Genomic DNA, 26,679 nt, shown 5'->3' with positions numbered 1-26,679 from the left:
TAAAATTTAAATCCCTCTGTACAGCTCATAAAATCTTGAAAGGGAAAGGTCCTCCCGTCCTGAAGAACATGGTGCTCCCCTAAAAGGCTACTAGAGCACTACGCTCCGACCACAAATTTCTGGTACAAGTGGCCAGAGTGAAAAGAGCCCGGACGGGCGGTAGAAGATTCTCAGTGAATGTGTCCAAGTTATGGAATGCATTTCCCTTGAATCTACGGACAGAGACCGGTATGATTCAATTTCGAAAGTTGCTTAAGACCCACCTATTCCCTGTCTAACGTTGTCCCTTTAGCCCCTTGCCTCTGAGTCATGTACGAGCGCTGGGATGCCCGAGGGTAACTACGCGCTATATAAGATTCCAAATAATAATAATAATTGTCACCATAGATGCCAATAAAACCTGTATTGGTTTAAAAGTCTTTTTTATTTATTTCACAGTAGCTTTTGAGAGAGTTGGGATTTCAAGGTAAGGAAAAATAGTAAGAGAATCTAAAAAAAAAAAAATCATCTGTTTTGTGCAATGCACTGAACAGACGAGCTGCTGAAAAAGCAATGTTTAGGATTCAGTTTTTTTCTTTCCCCAAAGAGGTCAGTTGGCAAAGAAACCTATTCGAAAAGGATCTGAAGTGTGCTGAAAATATAGATTTGCAGTACATTATTTTAACGAGTAAGAACGAAGCGTATTTTCAGTTCTCGCTTGAGAAGAGAGGCTACAGCTTTGGATCTTGAAATGATCTCAAGGAAAGGAAGCTGAGATGCTGACACCGGTCACAGTCAATGACACCCTGACTGGGACACCAACACTGAGTAACAGCATCTGCACAAAGCAAAGGATATCCCTCCCTATACTGTACATAAGTAACATTTGTGCAGAGAAACACTAACACGGGGAGGGGTGAGGGGGGGGGGGGCGGGGGAGATCACAAAAAGACTGGGGAAACACAGGCACCGAGACAATGAAACTGTCACAACTGTCACAGGTCAATGGGGGCCCTGGGCAAGGACGATACAGGGACAAACGTACAATAAAACCGAAAAAACATTAACATTGGAAACTATACTAACACTGACACTAGAACATTGAGACATTTGGGGCAGTGTAATGCTTACAGATACCATGAGGCATAATCGGGGACTTGAATTGAGCTGTATACACACATTAGCAGTAAATATTACATTTATACACACACAACACCGGATGGCGGGAGGGATGGAGACATCCGACAGGAGAAGTTCACAACTTGCGTTCATCACTTGCAGCGGCTTCTCTTTGGGATCCCACGATTGAGAGAGACACAAAAAACAACTAATCATCAACACACAGATATCCAAGACAGACAACACCGTAAGTATACAAAAGAAGGGGGTTCCCCGTGGGTTCCTTAGAGATATAGGCAGGCCATAGGGGGGAAAACCATAAATAGAACAAAAGAGAACACCCTGCCTAGGGATATAATGGCCCTTACTAGAGGGTCCAAATGATATATGAACTGGGGTGATTAGACCAGAGGCTGACACCGTACACAACAGACAACAAGGTCAATTCAAGCAGGCTCCACCAAAGATATATTAGGAAAATATATGTTTTTATTTTTCTTATAATTGAGGTAACAACATTTTTTTGGGGGTAAGAGATAAATTATACTTTGGTTTCACATATATATTTTAGAGCATAAAAAGAACAGATCCTGATCTGATAACAAAAATACAAATAGGGAAATAATACCACTACATTAAGACCTACCCAGTAGCAACCACACTGCAACCACACTTACACATTCACTCATATGTTTTCTAACTCTATCTCATTCTATCATTCAACTTTCAATCTTCCATCCATTCTTCTAATCCTGGCATATGCAACACATCAAAATTCAATATGTTCCATGAATCGGGATGTTATTCCAGGCAGATGGCTTTTACAACGGTTCCTGAAGTTCTTAGGACAAAGAACCGTGTTCCTGGGGACATGAGCCGACGCGCGTTTCGGTGACAAGCCAATGTGGCCACACCTTCGTCAGGGCTAGGGGCAGTGTACTGGGAGGGACACAAGCATAAAATCTGAAAGAAATGTATAAAAGACAAAATGGTCTCAGTTTTTCGTACTATGTATATACAATATTAACCAAACACATACATATATCCAACATATACTTTTCATTGTTCAAAATTCATTTTATCATTTTTAGTTCAAACATTAAGGATAGGGGCGATGCACATGATATTGACCCCTTGTTGCTGCGCAATGTCTAGCTTCATAGAGACACTGCCATGGGTAGATTCCCTATTCAGTGGAATCTATAGAAGGCATAATTATAGCCTAAGCTAAATGAACCGTTGATAATATTCCATCCAAACAAATCCTACATACATTTCATTAGACTATATATACACTTTCAAACAAGTAGACACCTGACCATATTCCTAAAATAGGACCCGAAATCCTGAATGACGCGTTTTATATCTTTTCCTCATTGTCAATTTTATAGTTCTCCCTCGGAAGAACGCTCAGGGCTCACCATTGTATATAGAATGAATACAGGACAGTTATTAGCCTTGGCTAGTAATTATACACATTAAAATATTACCTGTATGTTTATGTATATTGCAGGAGACCACGAGAATATAATGGAACTACTGCACAGAGAGATAGGTGTATATCTTTTATACTTCACAGGTCTCCAGAGGTATTGGACCTAGAGAGGAAATAAGATAAGATCCTTTATACTATTTGTTCCAAGTAATGGCAGTAACGGCATACAATATCTACTCTCGTATTCAAGGCTTCTAAGCTCGTCTCCATTAGTCTTAGATAAGTTATCAAGTCCATCCATCATAAGTACCTGTGAGTTCTTGAGACAAATGTTGGGCGTATTGTACCCAAAGCAAATTTGCCTATTGCAGAGAACAGAGCCCTCAAGGAACTTGAACTAAACAAAAATATCACAATCAAACCTTGTGATAAAGGGGGCGGGATTACTCTATTTGATACTACCGACTATAAAGGAAGAATGACTGAACTGCTCTCCTCTTGTGGCCATTATATACGGATCAGTCGAAACCCAGAGAATGCCCTAAAAAAACGCATACTGACTATGGTGCAGAAAGCGGTCAACCAAAACCACATTTGTGAGGCTGAAGCTGAATTCCTTACACCATCGAACACCAAAATACCCATTATATATGGGTTACCTAAGACTCATAAGAACAGCCGAGACCCCCCGATGCGGCCGATCGTCTCCACAATTGGCTCTGCCACCGAGCCATTGTCAAAATACATTGACAAATTTCTAAATCCTATGGTGACGAAGCTGGAGTCATATGTACGAGATACGGGGCATTTCATCCAGCAAGTGGAAGGTATTCCATTTCATGAAAATTCGGAAATAATGGTGACCCTTGATGTGGAAGCATTATATTCTAACATCCCGCAAAGAGGGGCATATGAGGCTGTTGAAACTGTACTCTCTAGGAACCCGGAAATAACTAACAATGAATTCATCCTACAATGCCTCAAAATAGTTATTTTCGAGAACTATTTTGAATTTGATAATATCCTTTATAGGCAGGCATCTGGAGTCAGCATGGGAGCCAGTTGTGCCCCCAGTATAGCTTGCCTATACATGGGGGAGTTTGAAAGAACTAACGTGTTTAACGAAATGGCCCCCTTCTTTGAAAACGTCATGAACTGGAAACGGTTCATCGACGATATCTTTTTTATTTGGAGAGGATCGGACGATCAACTTCGTGAATTCATTGACTGGCTCAATGCGGCGGATGCCAATTTGAGATTCACTAGCCATACCAGCAAATCCAAAATTGAGTTTCTGGATATTTGGATTGAACACCAGGAGAATCTTATTAAGGTATCTCTATATACTAAACCTACAGCTCGGAATACCTTACTCCAATATGCCAGCTTCCATCCGCGCAGTCAGAGGGATAGTATCCCCTACAGCCAGTTCCTTCGTATTGGAAGGAACTGTACGGATTTACATGATTTCTTGTACCAAGCAGATATCCTCCAGGAAAAACTCCGGGTTCGAGGTTACCCTCCTAGATTGATTAAAGAGTCTTTTAAGCGAGCCAGGTATACCAACAGAGAAGCCATGTTTATGGAAAGAGAGCCTGGTAAACTTGATCAATTAGTATGTGTAACCCGTCACTCTGAAATAAATCACAGAATCCGACAAGCCATCAACTCGAGTTGGCAGATTTTGAACCTGGAAAAGGATAAGCCGAACCTGAAGCGCCCGATCTTTGCATTCAGAAAAAATCCGAACCTAAAGAACCATCTGGTAAGGGGTAAACTAAAAGATACCCAGTCAAATAACCAAACAGCTGTAACAGGGTTGGAACCAATATATGGCAACCACAAATGTGGATCATGCCATGCCTGCCCATTGGCCATTGTGGGTGAGACTGTGAGCACCAACAACCGCACGATTTCGGTGAAACATAATACCACCATGACCAATTGTCGTACCAGTAACATCGTGTACCTTATATTGTGCCCATGCAATCTCCCATATGTTGGGGAAACAGGGAGAGAATGCAGGGTACGGATAGGGGTACATAAGTCTAATATCAGAAATCAAAAATTAGCCGCTCCCTTGGTAGCACACTGGCTCGAAAAAGACCACAAAGAATTGGAACTTCGCTGGTTTATCTTGGAAAAGATAAAAGCCAGCCCAGGAACTGACCCAGTATGCCTCCGAAAAAAACGGGAGGTATTGTGGATTTTCTTTCTGAATGCTATGGAAGGAGGACTAAATGAAGATTGTCCGTGGCACCAGGCGTTTTTATAAATGGAGCCCCTGTCCATTGGACACAAACGATATAGATACAAGGGCCCCGAAAATAATTTAGTATAATCTGTGATTTCTCTGGTGAATGGAATTTAAGCCGGAATCTTACATTAAAATATGGTCGCCGGATATTTACAAGATTCACTAAGACCCGACGTTAATATTTGACATTCCTTTTGGTCGGCTTCACTAAGATGGGTGCGCCTTTACCTCATATGTAAATGAAATGGGGAACGAGTTTACACAAGATGGCTACTGGAGGCCCTACAGAAGGAACCAGTCCGTCGTCTCTTTGGTCGGTTTCACTAAGATGGGTGCGCCTTGACCTCGTAAGTAAATATAGTTGGAAACGAGTATACACAAGATGGCTACTGGAGGCCCGATAGGAGGAATTAGTCCGTCATCTATGACCGCACTCGCCTACACAGCTGATCACACTTCCCGTGAGGCGCGAACATTTTTCGTACTTAAACAACGACGGAAGTGAAACGGGCGAGAATCCCGTCTCCCAGGATAGGCCGATCGACCCAGTCGGCGGAACCCCATCTAAAGAAACGAGCACCGTCTTGAAGGTAAGGGCCTTACAATGGCAACCGAGATATTAGACGATATTGAACCCCAGCTGTTATAGGGATATAACAGGTCCTGTCTCTCGTTATTCTACCATCAGGAATTCCTTTGCCCCGCCATTTCATGTGGCAGTGGGCCGACCGGTGCTGTCGGCGGAACCCCACCTAAAGAAACGAGCATCGTTTTTAAGGTAAGGGTCTTAGAACCGCAACCGAGGGATTAGATGGAATCAGATCCCAGCTGCCATAGAGACATAACAGGTTCCGTCTCTTGTTATTGTACCAATAGGAATCTCTTCGCCCCGTCATCCCCCGAGGCAGTGGGTAGAGTTGAGAAGGAACCCCACCTTAGAAACGCCTATCCGTTTATGAAAGGTAATTATCCCTAAGCCACCATGTGGAAGTTTGGATGGGATTAGGTGACTTAAAATTAGGAATAAATGCTCCTTCTGTCCTTTTTCTTCTGTCAACAGCTAGAAGGATCCGGAGTGAGGGTCATCCTATCTGACAGGAAACGGGGTATCGCAGTGCACACCGGTGGCTTCGGTATGTATATTGCATAACCTTTGTGGATAACTATATGAAAGAGATCCAGGACAAGTCACCATAATGTGGATGTATTACTTCCTGTCCATATAGAAACTGTGATGTATATCCGAGTGCCGACCTAAACTACCTGATACACAGAGTATTCATATCATTCCATACATCGACCCACTTTCGATGGAAAAGTGCCTCTGGACTATAGATAGACCCAGGTATTAAAAAAGGCTGTGTTACATACTTAGTGGACAATAGGCTTATCTAGCGCAAATAAATCCAGAATAAGCGCTTGTCATTTGTTTCTCAGGAGGCCGATTGAAAAACACTACCGTTCGGGTCCATAAAGTCCAGCCTCCGCTCACCCAACATTTGGGCGTATTGTCTCAAGAACTCACAGGTACTTATGATGGATGGACTTGATAACTTATCTAAGACTAATGGAGACGAGCTTAGAAGCCTTGAATACGAGAGTAGATATTGTATGCCGTTACTGCCATTACTTAGAACAAATAGTATAAAGGATCTTATCTTATTTCCTCTCTAGGTCCAATACCTCTGGAGACCTGTGAAGTATAAAAGATATACACCTATCTCTCTGTGCAGTAGTTCCATTATATTCTCGTGGTCTCCTGCAATATAAATAAACATACAGGTAATATTTTAATGTGTATAATTACTAGCCAAGGCTAATAACTGTCCTGTATTCATTCTATATACAATGGTGAGCCCTGAGCGTTCTTCCGAGGGAGAACTATAAAATTGACAATGAGGAAAAGATATAAAACGCGTCATTCAGGATTTCGGGTCCTATTTTAGGAATATGGTCAGGTGTCTACTTGTTTGAAAGTGTATATATAGTCTAATGAAATGTATGTAGGATTTGTTTGGATGGAATATTATCAACGGTTCATTTAGCTTAGGCTATAATTATGCCTTCTATAGATTCCACTGAATAGGGAATCTACCCATGGGAGTGTCTCTATGAAGCTAGACATTGCGCAGCAACAAGGGGTCAATATCATGTGCATCGCCCCTATCCTTAATGTTTGAACTAAAAATGATAAAATGAATTTTGAACAATGAAAAGTATATGTTGGATATATGTATGTGTTTGGTTAATATTGTATATACATAGTACGAAAAACTGAGACCATTTTGTCTTTTATACATTTCTTTCAGATTTTATGCTTGTGTCCCTCCCAGTACACTGCCCCTAGCCCTGACGAAGGTGTGGCCACATTGGCTTGTCACCGAAACGCGCGTCGGCTCATGTCCCCAGGAACACGGTTCTTTGTCCTAAGAACTTCAGGAACCGTTGTAAAAGCCATCTGCCTGGAATAACATCCCGATTCATGGAACATATTGAATTTTGATGTGTTGCATACGCCAGGATTAGAAGAATGGATGGAAGATTGAAAGTTGAATGATAGAATGAGATAGAGTTAGAAAACATATGAGTGAATGTGTAAGTGTGGTTGCAGTGTGGTTGCTACTGGGTAGGTCTTAATGTAGTGGTATTATTTCCCTATTTGTATTTTTGTTATCAGATCAGGATCTGTTCTTTTTATGCTCTAAAATATATATGTGAAACCAAAGTATAATTTATCTCTTACCCCCAAAAAAATGTTGTTACCTCAATTATAAGAAAAATAAAAACATATATTTTCCTAATATATCTTTGGTGGAGCCTGCTTGAATTGACCTTGTTGTCTGTTGTGTACGGTGTCAGCCTCTGGTCTAATCACCCCAGTTCATATATCATTTGGACCCTCTAGTAAGGGCCATTATATCCCTAGGCAGGGTGTTCTCTTTTGTTCTATTTATAGACAACACCGTAAGACCATGTAACTGGCAGACACAACTTAACATATTCTGCAGTCTGAGAGATCCACATGTTTCTTGCCCATGTCCAGCCCTGTTTTTAGATTACATTTCATGAGGACTCAGAGCGACTAAACCCAATTTCAGGGGACAAGCAAGTAAAGACAAAAAAAACAAGCATTTGCAATGCAATGGTCTCGGCATCATTAAAGGTAGAGCTATTGGCATTGCTCATGACATTTCTTTTTTTTTCTTTAAATCATAAATAAATGGCATTGTCATTTACATTGCCAATACACAGCACTCTGCACCTGCACTCACTACTCTGCATTCTGCACGCACTACTCTGCACGCACTACTCTGCATTCTGCACGCACTACTCTGCACGCACTACTCTGCATTCTGCACGCACTACTCTGCACGCACTACTCTGCATTCTGCACGCACTACTCTGCATTCTGCACGCACTACTCTGCATTCTGCACACTCACTCTGCACTCACTACTCTGCATTCTGCACACTCACTCTGCACTCACTACTCTGCATTCTGCACACTCACTCTGCACTCACTACTCTGCATTCTGCACACTCACTCTGCACTCACTACTCTGCACTCTGCATTCTGCACTGCGCACTCACCACTCTGCGCACTCACCACTCTGCGCACTCACCACTCTGCGCACTCACCACTCTGCGCACTCACCACTCTGCGCACTCACCACTCTGCGCACTCACCACTCTGCGCACTCACCACTCTGCGCACTCACCACTCTGCGCACTCACCACTCTGCGCACTCACCACTCTGCGCACTCACCACTCACCGCTCTGCGCACTCACCACTCACCGCTCTGCGCACTCACCACTCACCGCTCTGCGCACTCACCACTCACCGCTCTGCGCACTCACCACTCACCGCTCTGCGCACTCACCACTCACCGCTCTGCGCACTCACCACTCACCGCTCTGCGCACTCACCGCTCTGCGCACTCACCGCACTGCGCACTCACCGCTCTGCGCACTCACCGCTCTGCGCACTCACCGCTCTGCGCACTCACCACTCTGCGCACTCACCACTCTGCGCACTCACCACTCTGCGCACTCACCACTCTGCGCACTCACCACTCTGCGCACTCACCACTCTGCGCACTCACCACTCTGCGCACTCACCACTCTGCGCACTCACCACTCTGCGCACTCACCACTCTGCGCACTCACCACTCTGCGCACTCACCACTCTGCGCACTCACCACTCACCACTCACCACTCACTACTCTGCACTCACTACTCACTACTCTGCACTCACTACTCACTACTCACTACTCACTACTCTGCACTCACTACTCACTACTCACTACTCACTACTCACTACTCACTACTCTGCACTCACTACTCTGCACTCACTACTCTGCACTCACTACTCTGCACTCACTACTCTGCACTCACTACTCTGCACTCACTACTCTGCACTCACTACTCTGCACTCACTACTCTGCACTCACTACTCTGCACTCACTACTCTGCACTCACTACTCTGCACTCACTACTCTGCACTCACTACTCTGCACTCACTACTCTGCACTCACTACTCTGCACTCACTACTCTGCACTCACTACTCTGCACTCACTACTCTGCACTCACTACTCTGCACTCACTACTCTGCACTCACTACTCTGCACTCACTACTCTGCACTCACCGCACTGCGCACTCACCACTCACCACTCTGCGCACTCACCACTCACCACTCTGCGCACTCACCACTCTGCGCACTCACCACTCTGCGCACTCACCACTCTGCGCACTCACCACTCTGCGCACTCACCACTCTGCGCACTCACCACTCTGCGCACTCACCACTCTGCGCACTCACCACTCTGCGCACTCACCACTCTGCGCACTCACCACTCTGCGCACTCACCACTCACCACTCACTACTCACCACTCACCACTCACTACTCACCACTCTGCACTCACTACTCACTACTCACTACTCTGCACTCACTACTCTGCACTCACTACTCTGCACTCACTACTCTGCACTCACTACTCTGCACTCACTACTCTGCACTCACTACTCTGCACTCACTACTCTGCACTCACTACTCTGCACTCACTACTCTGCACTCACTACTCTGCACTCACTACTCTGCACTCACTACTCTGCACTCACTACTCTGCACTCACTACTCTGCACTCACTACTCTGCACTCACTACTCTGCACTCACTACTCTGCACTCACTACTCTGCACTCACTACTCTGCACTCACTACTCTGCACTCACTACTCTGCACTCACTACTCTGCACTCACTACTCTGCACTCACTACTCTGCACTCACTACTCTGCACTCACTACTCTGCACTCACTACTCTGCACTCACTACTCTGCATCTAGCCGAGACCTAAAAACTCCACACATATTGCTTAACAAGATCCCTGCACTCCAGGCTTAACCCATTATTGATGGTACCTCCACTCAGTAAGGCTCCAACTCGGGGGAACTCCTTTCTGTCTAAGAAGCTAAAGTGTGGAATTCAATTCACTGCTCGAATAAGAAGATTGACAACCACCCCCAATTTCGAAAAGCACTTCGGACTTGCTTCTCCCCACCTCTTATAACACAAGCTACTGACCCGATACTCAAACAAACGGCAAGCGTAAATGCATGGCTGCATCTCCTCTCACACACACCGCAACCTTCCACATGTATGCGCCATGAGATAAGCCGAACCCTATTTGGAGCATGATTTCGAAACTCATGCACCTCAACCAATCTCTCCCACATAGGACTGTACCTAGGGTAGAACCAGATGTAAATGTATGTATAGGCATTTATATAGCGCACTACTTACCCGTAGGGTCCCAAGGCGCTTCGACCGCTGCGAAACCCTTCCTGGCTTCCCTGAGAGATGGTCCCTTATTGGGTATCTCCAGGGTGAGACCAGGCATCCCCGGCGGTCTGGTGGGGCCGTTAGTGAAGATGAGGCAAGCTAATGCCCAGAGTTGCCGAGTGTGATCGCTGATCAGAGTGGGCACCGAGGCGAGAGAATTATCGAGTCCGCTGACCCTGGTCCAGAAACCTGCCGCGCCGGGAATCGAACCCTGGTCCCGGGCCGTCCGAGCAGTGTACTTTGATATTCAATACACTGACTGACTCCGCTAGCCCCTCATATGTCAGGAGCCTGGTCCATAACTTTACCGATCTCACTGCACTAAATCCTTACTTAATGACGTTATTCATCCTCCAGTCCAGGCGATGAGCATTGTTCTGTAAATGAGCAGGTTCTCTGTTACATCTCAGATGTCCAATTTACATAATTCTAAAATCAGTCAGCCACCTCCTGTCAGCAGCAACAAGTACAACCACCACACACAGCGCTTCTGCACATTCTAAAGCATTTGGCGGCCTTCAAATAGTGTATTTAAAGAAAATGATAAGTTCCTCTTTGGAGACTCACGGAGCTGCAGATAAAATTATTTGAGAATCCTGTTGCTGGCAATGCACCGTAAAACCCCAGTTCGCAACTATGTGTCAGGAAAAAAAACTTGAGAGACCTTACCTAATAAATATTTCACCACCAACCACGAACAAATGCAATGCAAAGCCTAGTTTTACACAGTTGCACTGGTTCAAAGTGATATGAAATGCCAGCACCTTTCGTAAACATCCTCTCTCTGGGAGAATAAACCCCAAACCACCTCCATAAATTGTCTTTAACATCTATGCATTGTTAACCGCGGCTACTTGCCGGCCCAGGCTATTGCGCTTGAATGGTCCATTAGCCACTAATATACTCAGCACAATGCCTACCTGCCTACGCACCTGTGCCTGGGGCACTGGGCAGGCGGGGGCACTGTACCCGGAAAAAGAACCCCCACCCCTATCAACTGCTACAGGACTTTTGGGGAGAGGGGAGCCGGACAGAAGGACAGCGACGCGCACCGTACCTGGGGTATGGCCGGCGGTGGTCTCAGGAGGCAGCCGCTAGCCGCTTCGAAATCCTCCGCGGTCCCCCTCACCCAAAGTCGCCCTTCAAATGTAAGGAGGCGGAGGACCCGTGCAGGACAGCACCTACTTCCGGTTTGGCCGGCAATGCTTCCGGGTCGCCGCAGGCAGCGCGGCGGCCCGCCCTGCACGGGGAAGGGAGGCAGCTTTCGAGGAGGACAGCACCTGGCTGCGAGCGCGTTCTCGTGCGCGTGGCCTTAACAAATCGGCGCGCGCGGCCAGTGCTGTCCTCCTGGGAAGCTGAGCCGTTAACAATAAGGTCTCTGGCGAGAGCGAGCTTCGCTCGCTTCTAGCCGAGACCTAAAAAAGACAACCCTTTAAGGAGGAACCTCAAAACAGCACTGAGCAGGGTTTGGGGCTTTGCATGTTTTTAATACTGCTTGCTGATCAAGATAGAAACTGGAGAGTCCATTTTTACTCCTAACAATTTTACCAGAAGATAAGTACATTCTAAATAGTTGATTTTACACCCGGCGTTTTTGGCCTGTGTGCGAAAATCTAAAAAAAAAAATAATGTGAGCTCTCGTCCATACAGTACTCTGGCCAGAAGGTGGCAGCAGGAACGCGTTAACTGCCAGTAAGTAGAAACTTTGCCTTGCGGTGATCCTGTTTCATGTAAACATGCAAATACAAGTTTCTCCTCCCCCGGAATCTTGTCCCCGAGGCGCTAGGGCGAGGCGCGGCCACTTTCTTGAAGCTCCTGAAACACTGCATAGTTTCAAAAACCAAAGGACAGGGTAGGTTTCCCAACTGCCACGCCCTTTTAATCCAACCTGAGCTGGTTTCACCAGCATAACAGGAACAACCGCACCTGCCTCTCTGGCTCACCACAATGACAGCTGGCAATGTGCTGTTTGTAAAGGGGCGAGGCGGATTCGTAGTTGATGTGCAAACAAGTCCCGCCATACAAATTCTTTAGCAATGCTGGCTTTACAACTCCAGCCTCACGCTGACAGACTAACCAGCAACAAAAACCTCGGATTTAAAATCTACGTCAATACTTCCATAGTAACCCCTTGACTACCATGGTGTGTGTGCACTGCTGTGAAGGATATGCACCCAAGTGTTTACACCAGCCTCGCACGGGCACTTTCCTTCATGTTTGTGGCTCATGAACATACAACACATACACGCCATAAAGGCGTAAAGGTAGGGCACAAGATCTACACAAAGAAGTGGGGGGGATTAACCAAGTTAGGCAGTGTATAAGTGACATCTTGGTGCCTGACATCCCATGTGGCATCACAGGAAGTGACATAAAAACCCATGACCTCACAGGAAGTGACATCACAAGAAGTTACATCAGTTCTTAAGATCGCACACATATGTTTAGCAGGCCTGTCATGAGTACATTTGAGCACATAATATTTAGCTAAATGAGATGGTGCGTCGGGTTGTGCTAAAAAAGTGACGCACCGGACGCAAAATCTGGGTCTCACCTTATACATATATTTTTTTAATTCTAACACAAAGAAATTATTAACAAGAAGAAATGTGGCAGTAAATCTTTACTGCTTAGTTGGTTGCAAAACCTACATTTAAAAATATCTTATGAAGTTAAGGCAACTGCTACTTCGCTCCTTCGGTGCTCATGACGAGCCCAGATCGTCATGCAGGAGTCGTCACAGTGGAGCTGTGTTCATGACGAGCTGGGCTCGTCATAACGGCTGAGCTCCGACCACGTGCGATTGATGCCCCGCCTGTGCAGGCAAATCAATCAGCTCCACTGTGACTCATGACGAGCTGGGCTCGTCACAAGCACCGCGGTGCCGTGCTCACCCGCCCCATCGCACCGTGGAGGAATTGCCCCCGCAGCGATGGGGATAGAGATCTTTGTGCGCCCAGTATATTTCAGGGAATAATAATGGTGAGATAGCTCTGGAGATTAACACATTTGCTGGAGAGAGATGTCTTGTGTAGTACCAGTTTTGAATCACAATAGGGTTAATTTGCCTCCTGCAGAGCACATCATGCAACATGCAGAGGACAGTTTTCTATTTTATGTAGATATGCAAGTGGGTTACTGCTTTTAACACAGAGATCCTTTTGTTACTTGGAGTTCATAAATTGCAGTCCTTCTAATGTAGCACAGTGAGGTATAAAGGACATGGGACTCCTACACATTGTAACCCTCACTGTCATATGTAACACATCCAGCAAACTGTCGCTTTTCCTGGTTGTATATATGTTTGCTGCGTTTACGTTTATAACACATGAAAAATAAAGTTGAAATAAAATGTGAAATCCTGTATATAGATTTACACACTTGTATGATTTATTTTCAATGTGTATGTAAAGTACTGACACCCTGCATTAGGATGAGTAGCGCTAAAAGAAAAACCAAAATAGTGGTATTTCAATTGTTATTTGTGTAAATTTGTTTAACCCGTTAACCGCGGCGGTAATTCCGCCGCCGTGTGGGCGTTTCCTTGCGCGGGCGGGGCCGCGTCGGCCGTTGGACCTGCGCAGCACTACGAAGGTAGTGCTCGCGGCGGCCAACGGCAGCATGCAACGGGTTAAATACTGGGACAGATCAAGACACTTGGCATTCTTACAGTCCATGCAGGGACTGAACAAAGTCAAAACCATGCCTCTCTTAAGTACTTGTGAAGTAATAAGCTGTGTGCCTTTGTTTTTCTTCATTGCATTTGCATCTAGGTGTGAGGCTGCAGATAGCTCCCACAAGGATACTCCCAACAACAACAAAAAACAACTGGAATTTAAAATAACAAAGCCCCCTATACATGGCTGCCTGGAACACAGCAGATAACATGCAGGTGCTGCTGAATGTCCCGGTGTCTGAAAATGACAACGGGACCAGTTGAGCATATTTCAGTGGGGCCCAACTTCTAGTAAAGGTAGACGTCCTTCACCCTGTGCCAACCCGCGTGTACCTCAGACATGTTCCCAGCGAACAGGGCACACTTTAATTTTATTTTTTACAAGGTCAACTTTGACATGGTCTGGTAGGGCCCGCAAACAGAGATGTGACAGGAAGGCAATACAGAGCTTTAGCATTTAGTAATCCTGGATGGAGTAACTTGTGTACCCATAATTTATTAGTGGATTTATTCCTTTTTTAATAAAAAAAAAAAATGTAACAAAGTTGTCTAGCAGGACAAGCGAGTCTTACTTTGACATGTGCTGTATATAATTTTTTGTGATTTTGCTCGGGATATATTGTATGTAACAAGCGAGTAAGAGGTCAGGGAACAACAAGTGTTTGAAACTCTAATTTTATTATAATAAGAACATTACAATTGTCTTTAGAAAACTACAGAGTGCCGAAGTGCTGCATACCAGTCCGCAACAGGTCAAGGCACATTTCAACCCCATAAGTTGGAGTAGCGGGCGTTTATGTGCTTCGTCATCACAGTTCAAATGCACTAGTTTTGAAAATGAGGTGTAGTGGTCTTTGAAGAGACGTTGATGTGGAGGCATGAAATTAGAGGAAAAAAAAGGTGTCAACATTCCTCTATAACGCACCATTTTCCCTCCAACATGCTACATAAGGGTGGAAAAGAGGTGACATGCGATTTCAGAAACCAAGAAATGAATGCTGATACATAAACTAACATGTCTGTATAAAAATATTCAGATATAGTCCTCATATATCGCTGGCAAACAGAGCAAAGGAGAACAACTCTAAAGAAGTAAAGAGTGCCCAGGAGCAGAGGGACACATTCCCTCTGAGAAAATGTAGAGCAGGAGGTACAAGCTGGCATCCGTCAGAGGGGGAGGGAGGGCTAATCCAGATTTCGCAGTCTGGGGAACTCGGATATTTTGAGGTCATCTCCTTAGGAGTACATTGTCAGCTGCAGCCACTGTAATGAGAGTGCAGACAGTCAGTAATTTGTGCAGGAAGCACCTGGTTTGAAACAAGATGTGAACAAGATCACACCCCCCCCCCCCCCGGCCCCACTGCCCTGAACAAGCTGGAACAAGAGACAACCCATGCATTAGAGCTTAAAAATCATTTTACTGCTCTTCCTTTACTGTTGAGAACGTGCATGCAGCCTGGATGCAAGGTCCCATCTTCACAATCTCTAGAACCCTAGATGCAAGAAGCAACACTGCATACCTAGTACGATCACCTACCTCTTGCATGGAGACCTTGATTGTACCATCTCCATCTTTATCCAAGGCTTTGAAGGCACCTGCAGGGAGAGACATAATGAGATCAGGCGTTGCACTGGTTATTTCAACTGTTCGCTTGGACAGAAGGGCAGCTCAGAAACGAGACTATAGGAAGAAGCTTCATTGCTTAGTTACATTTTGGTTTAAAAAGTGCTAACATGCTGCCTCTGGGCCACTTTGCTGCGCTAAATCAATTGAAGCTCTGGTAGATGCGATTTTTTGTTGGGACTGGGGGAGAAACCTTTCCCTCTAAACAAGCCATTTGAGGGTCCTTCGGCACATCTCTTCCCTGGGTGTATGCGTGTGTGGTGCTCAGTCCCTAGACAGGACTAGACTGTTGCCCTGATGATGGATATATGGTTTAAGGTTTGCTTAAAAACGTATGCTTTTAATGCGGGAAGGCTGGGCACTGCCCTTACATTACGTGAATGGGGTTTAGTGAATTTTGGAAGTAGGGTCCTTGCCACCACTTTTACTCCGTCTTTTTTTAGACTGGGGGTTTGGGTGCGAAGTCTGGCATGGCTAGTTTCAAGAATGGCCTAGTGTGAAGTGAGGCACCACTTTCCTAAAGTAATCCAAGCTTGTACACTGCCCTAGCACTTGAAACTCCTGTGTATTGAACTGAACATTACTGTTCCACAGAAAACCTTGTTTATGGTTTCGGCTCGCCTTACTGCACAAGCTGTCGGGACGCTTAAGATCCATTGTGAACTTTCAGTCTACTTACAGGCCACCTATTGCTTACTACTGGCTGGCTTGTAACCCATTTGCTTGCTTCTTACTCAATAGCTTGCCTTCCTCTTCTTGCACCAGTCCCTCCTCTGTAACATAGACTATCATTCTTTGGATTGGATGACTTACGTTCTTCTACTGCCCACTTTTAGGAAACTGCTTTTTTTAAAATTTTGGTTAAGCATTCATTTGGATAGGTTTTCCAGCTCTCACTTGTTTGCTTCTTCCCCTGACAAATACTAACCCTGGCATTACGTGTTGCTCTTTTCCTTGCGTGCTGCTCACTGAATCACGTGCGTTTCTTTACCCGACACCACCCCTCCCCAACCCCATACTGTATTAGTTTCATGGCGAGCTTTTCCTGCCTCTAATATTGTGCTCTCCTATGTGTGCTGCTTTTTGCCTCCTGTCTCACTCCCTCCTTTCTTGCCCCCCAACTCTCATTGCTTTTTTTTAATTTTGAGCTTTCACCCTAAAATAAATAAGTGAATGAATGAATAAAATTATTTACCAACTTAAGTGGGGCATGCCATCTGGAGATGTCAAATCTATATTACCTATTGGCGGGTGCCACTAGGTAGTTCTAGTTCGGTCAGCTCTTCCATAGCAAAAGCATTTGTGCTGCTATGGCACCGTTTGACGAATCTCAACGACATTTTTCAAAAAGGTGCTACTTTTTGACCAATTTGGGCATGGAAAGTTTGGTGTCATCTGTCATGCGGGGGCGAGACGAACAAGGGGGCTTCGTGGGGGTCCAAAACACAAAATCACGTACATTTTTCATAAACTTCAAGGCGGGCTACAGCAAAAACTGCTGAACGGAATGACACCAAATTTGGCAGGAAGCTATATCTTGGCCAGCAGATTGTGCTTCTTGTGATTTGGTGTAAATCCTTGCAGTAGTTTTTGATAAATTAATGGGTAAAAAAACCATTGCTTATCTAGACCGTTGTGTCCGCTAGAGGCTCGAGAGACTCTTGCGAGAGAGGTAATATTAAAATGGAGCTGTTGGATTGGCCCAGGGAGCTTCATTTCCCTTGGGCCATCTCGCTTCGGATTCGCTTCCAACAAAATGAGAAAAATGTTGCTAGCAGCCATTACAGGACTTGGGGACTTAGTGCCCTGTCATGAAATAAAAAAAATGAAAAATAGTATACAGGGCAGGATAGGGATACCCTGACCCCCTAGAACCCATGGGGGAAAATACCTCTACACACCTGCATAGGTAATGCGTTAGGAGCACATGCATTTTGTAAACACTTACGCTCATTAGCTGTACCCAGGCTGCACAAAATTAGGTAGAAAAGTAATAGGGTAGTTACCCGCCACTATGTAAACCATAAAACGAACTAGCACAGTTATAGGATGAGGTCATGAGTGATGTAACATGAGAGATCATAAGCAGTGCATGTGGGGGGCACAAGTTCTACTTAGCTGTGGTACCTATAACTGGTGAAGAATGTGTATTTTTGTTTAGTTCAAAACTTTAATTTTGTCATTGACAAATCCACCTAACTATTAATATTACTTTTTTGGGGGCGTGACACAGAAAGATGGCCCACAGGAAGGGCCTTAGGGAGATCTGACTTCCCAGCGTTTAATCCTTCGCCATCCTGCACTATACAGCCGCTGAGGGCAGCATAATCCTACAACATTGATCCCATATGGCTGCTCCTTGTGGCTGAGGGGCGTCCTGCTGGTCCCAGACCGCTTCCGAAGGGCAGAGGGTGCACCAGATGACTGTGCTGGCGTCGCAGGTGCTGCTGTGACCTAAACTGAAATGACTGACCGGAGGAGGTCGGCCTAGGATCCTGGGGATCTTGCTTGGGGTCTGTGGCGCCCCCGGGGCGTGCCCGTACTTGGGCGGATGAAATGGGACAGAAGACTGGTCTGCGTATGGGGGCGCTGAGTGCACCTTGCTTCCAGACAGCGCCCCAGCATTAAATGTCGGCTCACTAGTCCCCCAAGAGAGAGGGGGTGAGCGGGAGCCCACCGCTGAGAGCACAGACCAGGGGGGCCGCCCGCTGACCACGGATGAGACTGAAGGCCTAGCTTTGGGACTACTGGTTTGTGGCCTGAGTCCCAAATGAGTCTTGTATGCCGTTGAGGGTGCAGTGGGAGGAGACAAGCCCCTGGGCGCCAAGGGACCAGAGGTGGCAGCTTAAACGTGGACTGCAGCATTGTCTTCGCCGGACTGAGGTACAGTCGATGATGTGACACCAGATGGAGCACTGGACAGAGGATAGTCTGGACAGCTGCAGTAGTGCCTCCAGGGGAGCGGAACATATTAAGAAGCGCAGACACCTGGAAGGTATCTTCAGGGCGACAGAAGCAGGGGTGCCCTAGGGAACAGCAGACTTAGGGTGCGGCTAGGAGCTTGCAGCTAGAGAAGGGGGGCTGGTGATCTGTACACCTGGAGGTCCTGGGGGACCATGGATCTCCTAAAGTCTTTTGGAAAGGGGGAGGGTGACTTCGGGCAAGGGGGTGACTTCAAGGCAAGGGCCCCGCACCCCCCCCCCCTCATACTGACTGGACCAGTCCCTGAGGAGACCTGGGGTGGACTGACTCCTGAGATTGGGATAGGGGCCTGGCATGTGGACTGTGGACGCAGGCCCTTCATTGCTTTTCACTCACTGCACTATTCAGTGGCTCCTGCCTTGCACACGCTTCAGCTAGTGACAAACGCTCATCCGCTCACTGCACCTTGTATAGACCGATGTGGTTGCCCTGCCTTGGCCCTCTGTCCACCCTGACATGCAGGCCATTTGGCGAGGTTCCCTCCCATTTGAGTCTTCCTGGTGAAACTAAGAGCCTTGAACGGTGTTGGGGGTTGGGTAAGAGATGGCCGCACTTCCTCAGACAATGGGGAAAGATGGACTTCAGCAGCATCAGTAGGGGAAAATCATCACGCAATATACTACCCCCGCCCACACAGACTCAATCACCAAGAGCGATCAGAGACCTCGGAGAGCGCTAGCTAGAGTGACAAGACAAGCCCTCTTGGGCAGCCATCCTGGAGGCTTTACAGGGCTACAGGACTGCTCGAGGGACAAAGAGCATGTGTCTCCAATGAAGTGAATTTGCTGTGAGCGGAGCTCTGCAAAGTAGAGGACAAAGTGGGGACTGCGGAAACTAATTTTGCATCCGTGCAGGGAGAGGTGCACCAATTTAATCAACAGTTCTCTGTAGTCCGGGAACTGAAAGGTCCGAGACTCCCAGCATGGCCAAAGATTTAAGATGGGCCGATGGCTGCATTAGCTTTATTGAAGACCACAACTACGTCACATGGCTCGTAGAGCGTCAGTACAGCTCACAAGGAGACAATCATCGGGTCGACGTGGGTGTTTAGAACGGAATTGTAGACTGGAAGAGGACGGAGCAAGCGTGCTGGAGGAAAGAGTGGGACTGACACGGAGACAGAGGTCAGAAGAGAAGGAAGGAAGGATACCGGGGGCGAACAAGACTATACAGGGAAAGTACTGGATTCAAGTCCAGACATCCAGGGTAGGAAGTGGAGGCTGTGGCACCAACCACTGCAGCCCAGGAGGGTAGCGGTTTTAGGTAAGTCTGGTGGTTAGTGAATGTACAATAGGAAGGTAAATGGCGGGGGATACGGCTCACCAAACAATAGTAATAGGAGCTTCACAAACTGCATGGGTGTTTTGTTCACATCAAAATAGGGTGCGGGCACTGTGTGAGCTGCATCCAGGAGTCCGACCGGTGACGGCTTACAGGGGAGTGCGATACCCAAATACCCAAGCTCAAGATTGAAAGATGGCCAGACTGCAGAGAGATTCTTGCAGAACTGGGTGAAGCATACACTACGCCACAGGGATTTGTCCCATTTTTGGTATTGGACAAAAACACAGCGTGCTAGCGCCCTCTCCTCCCCGAGAGTGCCACTGAGCGCCCTCATTGATAGAATCGTGAATAACAGGGAAAGAGCCGCAATGCACAAGTTACTTACCATCGGTAACGATATATCTGTAAGAAACAGTAGGTAGTATTAGATTCCTTACCTTAGAATATCCCCAGGCGTCAGACTGGATCCAAAACTTTAGCGTAGCAGTACCCTTGCGCGTCGGAAGGTGACGCCTGCGGCTCCGCGTCCAACGTTGTTGGCACCGGGATGACGTCGCCGGAGTACTTACACGCCACCCTCACGCGCTGACGTCAGTTCTTATACACAGCTTTTCCGTGCCATAAACGCAGAGCCATGATAAAAACCAACACTGGTGCCATGAAAACTAGGGTTCTGAAAGGGGAGGACTTTAACCCTAGATATCGGTTCGCAGAACGGGGAGGATGGGTGGGGCGGTAAGGAATCTAATACTAACTCCTGTTTCTTACAGATTTATCGTTACCGAAGGTAAGTAACTTGTGCATCTGAAAGAAACCGGTTAGTATTAGATTCCTTACCTTAGAATAGATACCCCAGCAATACCAACCCCGGTGGTGGTTCTGCGAACCAATGATCACACCAGAATTCCTGGAGAACAGAACGGTCGAAGAAGCCATCTCTTCGGACTTGGCTGTCCAGGCAGTAATGTCTTGCGAACGTGTGCAGCGAGGCCCACGTAGCTGCCTGGCAGATGTCCTGAAAGGGGATTCCACGGCCCAGGGCAGTAGTAGCCGCCGTGGCCCGTGTGGAATGGGCACGAAGCCACACAGGAGGCTCCTTTCGAGCCAGAGTGTAACAAGCCTTGATGCACAAGAAGACCCATCGAGAAATGGTTCGTTTGTGCACAGCTCGTCCCTTCTTAGCGCCCATGTAACCAACAAAGAGTTGGTCATCCACCCGGAACTGGCGTGTGCGATCCAGATAATATGAGAGCGCACGTTTTGGGTCCAGACGGTGGAGCCTCTCTTCCTCTTTTGAGGGATGCGGAGGCAGAAAGAAGGTGGGCAAGGTGATGGACTGCCCGATGTGGAAGGCTGTGACTACCTTGGGCAGGAAAGAGGGTCAAGTCCGCAACACAACTTTGTCCAGATGGACAGAAAGAAAAGGAGGTTTAGAAGAAAGGGCCTGGAGCTCACTCATTCTCCTGGCAGAGATGATGGCAACCAGGAATGCAGTCTTAAGAGTAAGGAGACGAAGAGGACAGTTATGAAGTGGCTCAAAGGGAGCGCACATCAGATAGGTCAGTACAAGGTTCAAGTCCCACTGAGGCATCACGAAAGGAACAGGAGGGAACATGAGTGATGCCCTTCAAAAACCTATTTACAACTGGGGACTTGAAAAAGAGGGCTGATCAGGGAGCCTTAAGAAGGCGGAAATGGCAGAGAGGTAGCCCTTTAGAGCAGAGCCCTGCTGGGAAAAAGTAAGAAGGAAGAGGAGAACCTCTGAAAGGGGGGCAGAAAGTGGATCCACAGCCTTTGCTGTGCACCATGCCACAAACTTGCTCCACCTGCGGGCGTATACAGATTTTGTGGAGGGACCCCTGGCTGCCAGAATCACATTACAGACTTCAGGAGGCAAGTCAAATGGCCTCAACTGCCGCCGCTCAATTTCCACACATGTAAGTGGAGACTGCACAGGTTCAGGTGGAGGACTGTCCCCCTGCTGCTGCGACAGAAGGTTCTCCTGAAGGGGCAGACGAATCGGGGGAATCGACAGACATGCTGAGTAGCTCAGGATACCAGAATCTTCGTGCCCAGTCCGGAGCCACAAGGATGACTTGGGCCCGGTCGCGCCTGATCTTCAGCACTCTGGGCAGAAGTGGTATAGGCGGAAAGGCGTACAACAGACCGCAACTCCACTCGCGACGAAAAGCGTCTCCGAGCGAGTGCCGCCTTGGAAATTCCAACGCGCAGAACTGATGACATTGTGCGTTCTCTTCTGTGGCGACTAGATCTAATCAAGGCTCTACCCACTGCTGAAAGAGGCCTTGCACCACGTCAGAGTTCAGACGCCATTCGTGATCCATCATGCACCGACGGCTGAGTTCAGACGCCCTGGCGTTCAGGGAACCTGCCAGGTGTTGAACCACCAGGGTCACGCCCTGATGTTCCAGCCACTGGCAGAGGCGCAGAGCCTCCTGGCATAGGGTCCATGACCCCACCCCGCCCTGTTTGTTGCAGGACCACATGGCGGTGGTGTTGTCCGTGAACACCTGCACTGCACTACACTCTCCCGGACAGAGGGGAGGAATGCCTTCAGTGCAAGCCGGATCACCCGCAGCTCCAGAAGATTGATGTGGAGCCGGGACTGCGCTGGAGACCAGAGGCCTCTGATCTCCGCCTCTCCCATGTGGCCCCCCCCAGCCCTGGAGGGACGTGTCCGTCACAACCACGTGCTCCGGTTGGGGTTGGGAGAGGGATCTGCCGCTGACCCAATCGCAGTCCGTGAGTCACCACTGCAACTGTCTTGCAGTGCCCTCCGAGATCAAGCCATGGTCGGACAAGTTGCCCTTATGCTGGGCCCACTGAAACTTCAGGTCCCACTGCAGAGCCCGCATCCGCCACCTGGCGTGATGCACCAGAAGGATGCAGGAGGCCATCAGCCCCAGAAGCCGCAGCGTCAATCTGACCGAGACTCGGGATAACGGCTGAAAGATCGGAATCAGAGCCTGAATATCCCAAACCCGCTGTTCGGGAGGATAAGACCGAAACTGCGCCGAGTCTAGAACCGCTCCGATGAAGAGGAGCTTCTGAGGGGGACACAGGTGTGACTTCGGCACATTGATGGAGAACCCCAGCAGGCGCAGGAGGTTGGCTGTAGTCTGGAGGTGGCTGACGACTGTCTTGGGCGAGCCCGCCTTCAACAACCAGTCGTCGAGGTAGGGGAAGACTGAAACCCCTAACCTGCGCAGATGAGCTGCGACCACCGCCATCACTTTCGTGAACACCCGTGGGGCGCTGGTAAGGCCGAAGGGAAGCGCGGTAAACTGAAAGTGCTCGTGGCCTACCGTGAACCGCAGGTAGTGCCAGTGGGCCGGCAGGACGGGGATGTGGAAATAAGCGTCCTGCAAGTCCAACGCTACCATCCAGTCTCCCGGGTCCAGGGCAGCTAAGACCTGAGCCAGTGTCAGCATCTAGAACCTCTCCTTCCGGAGGAAGCCGTTGACGTTCCGCAGGTCCCAGGCCCCCTTTGCCCTTCTTGGGAACCAGAAATAGTGGGAGTAACAACCACACCCTACTTCTGGCCCAGGAACGCGCTCGATGGCCTCCTTGGCCATGAGGGCCGTAACTTCCTCTCGCAGAAGATTCAAGAGATCCCCCCCACACGCGGTGGTACTGCCGTGGCATGGCTGGAGGGGTCGCCTCGAAGGGGAGGGAGTAGCCCCTTCGGACGATTTGCAGCACCCACATGTCCGATGTGATGTCGCGCCGATGTGATGCCGCGCCAGTGGAAGAGGTGATGGCGAACCCTGCCCCCCACTGGCGTCACATGGGCCTGAAAGCTTGGACTATGAGGGCTTTGAGGCGGATGCTGCGGGGTGGATGTGGACTGGCCTCTGCGTTGTCCCCAGGCACCGCCACGGCGGTTACCACGTCCGCCACCGCGCTGGATGTTAGTCTGCGGCCTGTGGCTGGCAGGACGTGTGGGGGCGCCCCTTCCTTGGCCACGAAAGGAGCAAAAGGCAGAAGTTTGCTGGCGCGGGGCTGACAGGCCCAAGGACTTTGCCGTAGCCCTGGAGTCCTTAAAGCGCTCAAGCGCACTGTGCCTTGTGGCCAAAAAGGCGACGGCCATCAAACGGCATGTCTATAAGGGTGTTTTGGACATCAGCCGACGAATCGCCACCGTCGTTGCCATCGCTCTGCCCAGCGAGTCTGTTGTATCCAGCCCACATCGGATGGAATACCGTGCCGCATCTCGACCCTCCACAAGGGCTTGGGCGAGTTTAGTCCGGGCCTCCTCCGGACCTTGTGGCAGCACATCCGCGACCGTGTCCCACAGAGAGTGGGTATAACGGCCCAAGAGACACGTGGTGTTAACTGTTCGCAACCCCAAACTCAGTGAGGAGAACATCTTATCATCATACTGTTCGTACCGCTTAGATTCCCGATCGGGGGGAGCCGTCGGGAATGCAGTCTGGGAGTTAGAGGCCTGTATGACCAGGCTCTCGGGAGTGGACAGGAAGCAAGGGTCGCCCGGAGCCGGGCGGTGGCGTCTGGCCACGTTCCTATCTACAGGGGGACCTGTAGCGAGCCTGGACCAGGTGCCCAGAAGAATGTCAGACAAGGCCTCATTAAACGGCAACAGAGGCTCCGAAGAGCTTGCTTGCGGTTTAAGGACCTCAGTGAGGAGGTTAGTCCTCACGGCCGGGACGCAGAGTTCAAGGGATAAGGCCTTGGCCGCCCGCGTCAACACCACACTATAGGCAGCCCCCTCCTCCGAAGCCACGGTAGGAGGGGAGACAAAACCAGTGTCTGGCGAAGTGTCCAAACCACCAGCATCCCCTAGCTCACCTGCCCAGTCCTGATAAGACTGGAACTCACGTGCCAGAGGGTCCTCAGACCCCACTCAATCCGCCTCGCCACCCATCTCCTGGTACTCAGGGTCAAATGATGGGGCCGGATCATAGAAGAAAAAATCTCCCATCGGCGTTGAAAGCGGCGTCGGAACTGAGTCGAGTGGGGGACCGGGGACGATGTCGTCCATGGACGGCGCCGGAGGCGACACCCTAGGGGCCGGGTCCGGCGAGGTCGTAAGGTTGACCGGCGACAACCCGGATCCGGATCCAGCAGGGCCCTGCGGTGCGGGACCCAAGTCGCCGACGGCACCGGGACCGAAGCACCCGACGGCACCGGGTCCAAAGCACCCAGCCTGCTTGGGCTCCCAGTCGGGGCCGCTTGGCCCGAAGGCGCCGCGGAACCCGACGGAGGAGAGAGCGACCTCATGGCCATGAGGAAGGCATCGATCTCCTCCGGCGTCGCGTTCTGCTCAGGGACCGGCGGGTATGGAGCAGGCCGCGACGCCTGCGGCGAAGCCGCGTTGGCGGTGTCGCCTGAAACCCCGGCCGCGCCGCGCGAGCGCAGGGCTTGAACCCGGGCATCCCTACCGGCACCGGAGTCGTTCGACTTCGAAGAAAGATCAAAAATGATCGAAAATGTTTAATCAAAAATTGACTAAGGGTACCACTTTTTCCCGGATCGGCGATTGCTGGCGCGCGAGGGTGCCGTCTAAGTACTCCGGAGACATCATCCCGGCGCCAACGACGGATGCGGAGCCGCAAACTACGCCTACCGAAGCGCAAGGGTACTGCTACGCAAAAGTTTCTGGATCCAGTCTGACGCCTGGGGATATTCTAAGGTAAGGAATCTAATACTAACCTGTTTCCTTCAGATCTTGAGAGCTGCCAGAGAGGTATCCAGTCTGCGATATGAAAATCAAAACATTGAGATCTACCCTGACTATAACCAGAAAGCTCAGGAGCTGTGTAAATCTTTTCTGGAGGTGAAAAGGAGACTGTGCGCGTTGTACCTTAAATACATGCTACTTTATCCCGCAAAGCTCATTGTAATAGCAGCAGGGAAATTTTAGTTCTTTGAGCGCCCGAGGACGTCTGGTTATGGTTGGATATGTCAGACAGGCTCCTTGTGTGCCCCTTTAGTACTAGAGACCCCTTTCACACCGGCACTAGACTGCACACGGGGGTAAAGGAGCTGGGTCTGGAAGAGGAGTTCTGCAGGCGACACAGGATGTCCCACACATTGTGGCTCGAGAGGTTAGAACCATGGAGTCTGCTGCTGCAGAGTCCATAATAGTGTCTCAAATACCGTTCAATGGGTCTCCCCTAGACGGGGATTAATCAAGTACTCCTTTCCCAAAGTAGTGAACTTGTTCATGGTATTGTGTCTCCTTAACTGATGTCTGCGATCACATCAACTGAGTAGGTGGGGTCTCCTTGCCGTTTTCTCAACTCCGTAGGGGTGGGTACACAGATTACAGCTGCTATCCTGAGGTTGGTTGAGAGGCAATGTTCGCTATTTCTCACTGCAGCAGTGTAATGTAAGTGGTGCTGTACCAGGCACCGGTATCAAATGAGGAAAATAACTCCTAGGCAATCGATCTTAAATTATACAAGTGACTTGGTATAAGGAGAAAAACAAACAGAAGA

General features: G+C 48.6%; 1 protein-coding gene across 1 annotated transcript in view; it reads right to left on the bottom strand.

Moving 5' to 3' along the window:
• Positions 1-14,966: 14,966 nt before the first annotated feature.
• CAPNS1 (calpain small subunit 1) overlaps positions 14,967-26,679 on the bottom strand; it is a 149,088-nt gene continuing 137,375 nt past the window's right edge. The window contains exons 10-11 of the mRNA XM_078661115.1: positions 15,845-15,903; positions 14,967-15,570 (exon numbers count right to left, since the gene is read on the bottom strand). Of these exons, the coding sequence (XP_078517241.1) occupies positions 15,544-15,570; positions 15,845-15,903 (86 nt within the window). The 3' untranslated portion in view covers positions 14,967-15,543. The remainder of the gene's footprint in view (positions 15,571-15,844; positions 15,904-26,679) is intronic.

This window comes from Lissotriton helveticus, chromosome 9, assembly GCF_964261635.1.
Source record: "Lissotriton helveticus chromosome 9, aLisHel1.1, whole genome shotgun sequence".
NCBI lineage: Eukaryota > Metazoa > Chordata > Amphibia > Caudata > Salamandridae > Lissotriton > Lissotriton helveticus.
The sequence above is the reverse complement of the archived record's forward strand: the minus strand, read 5'-3'. Positions and strand labels throughout refer to the sequence as shown.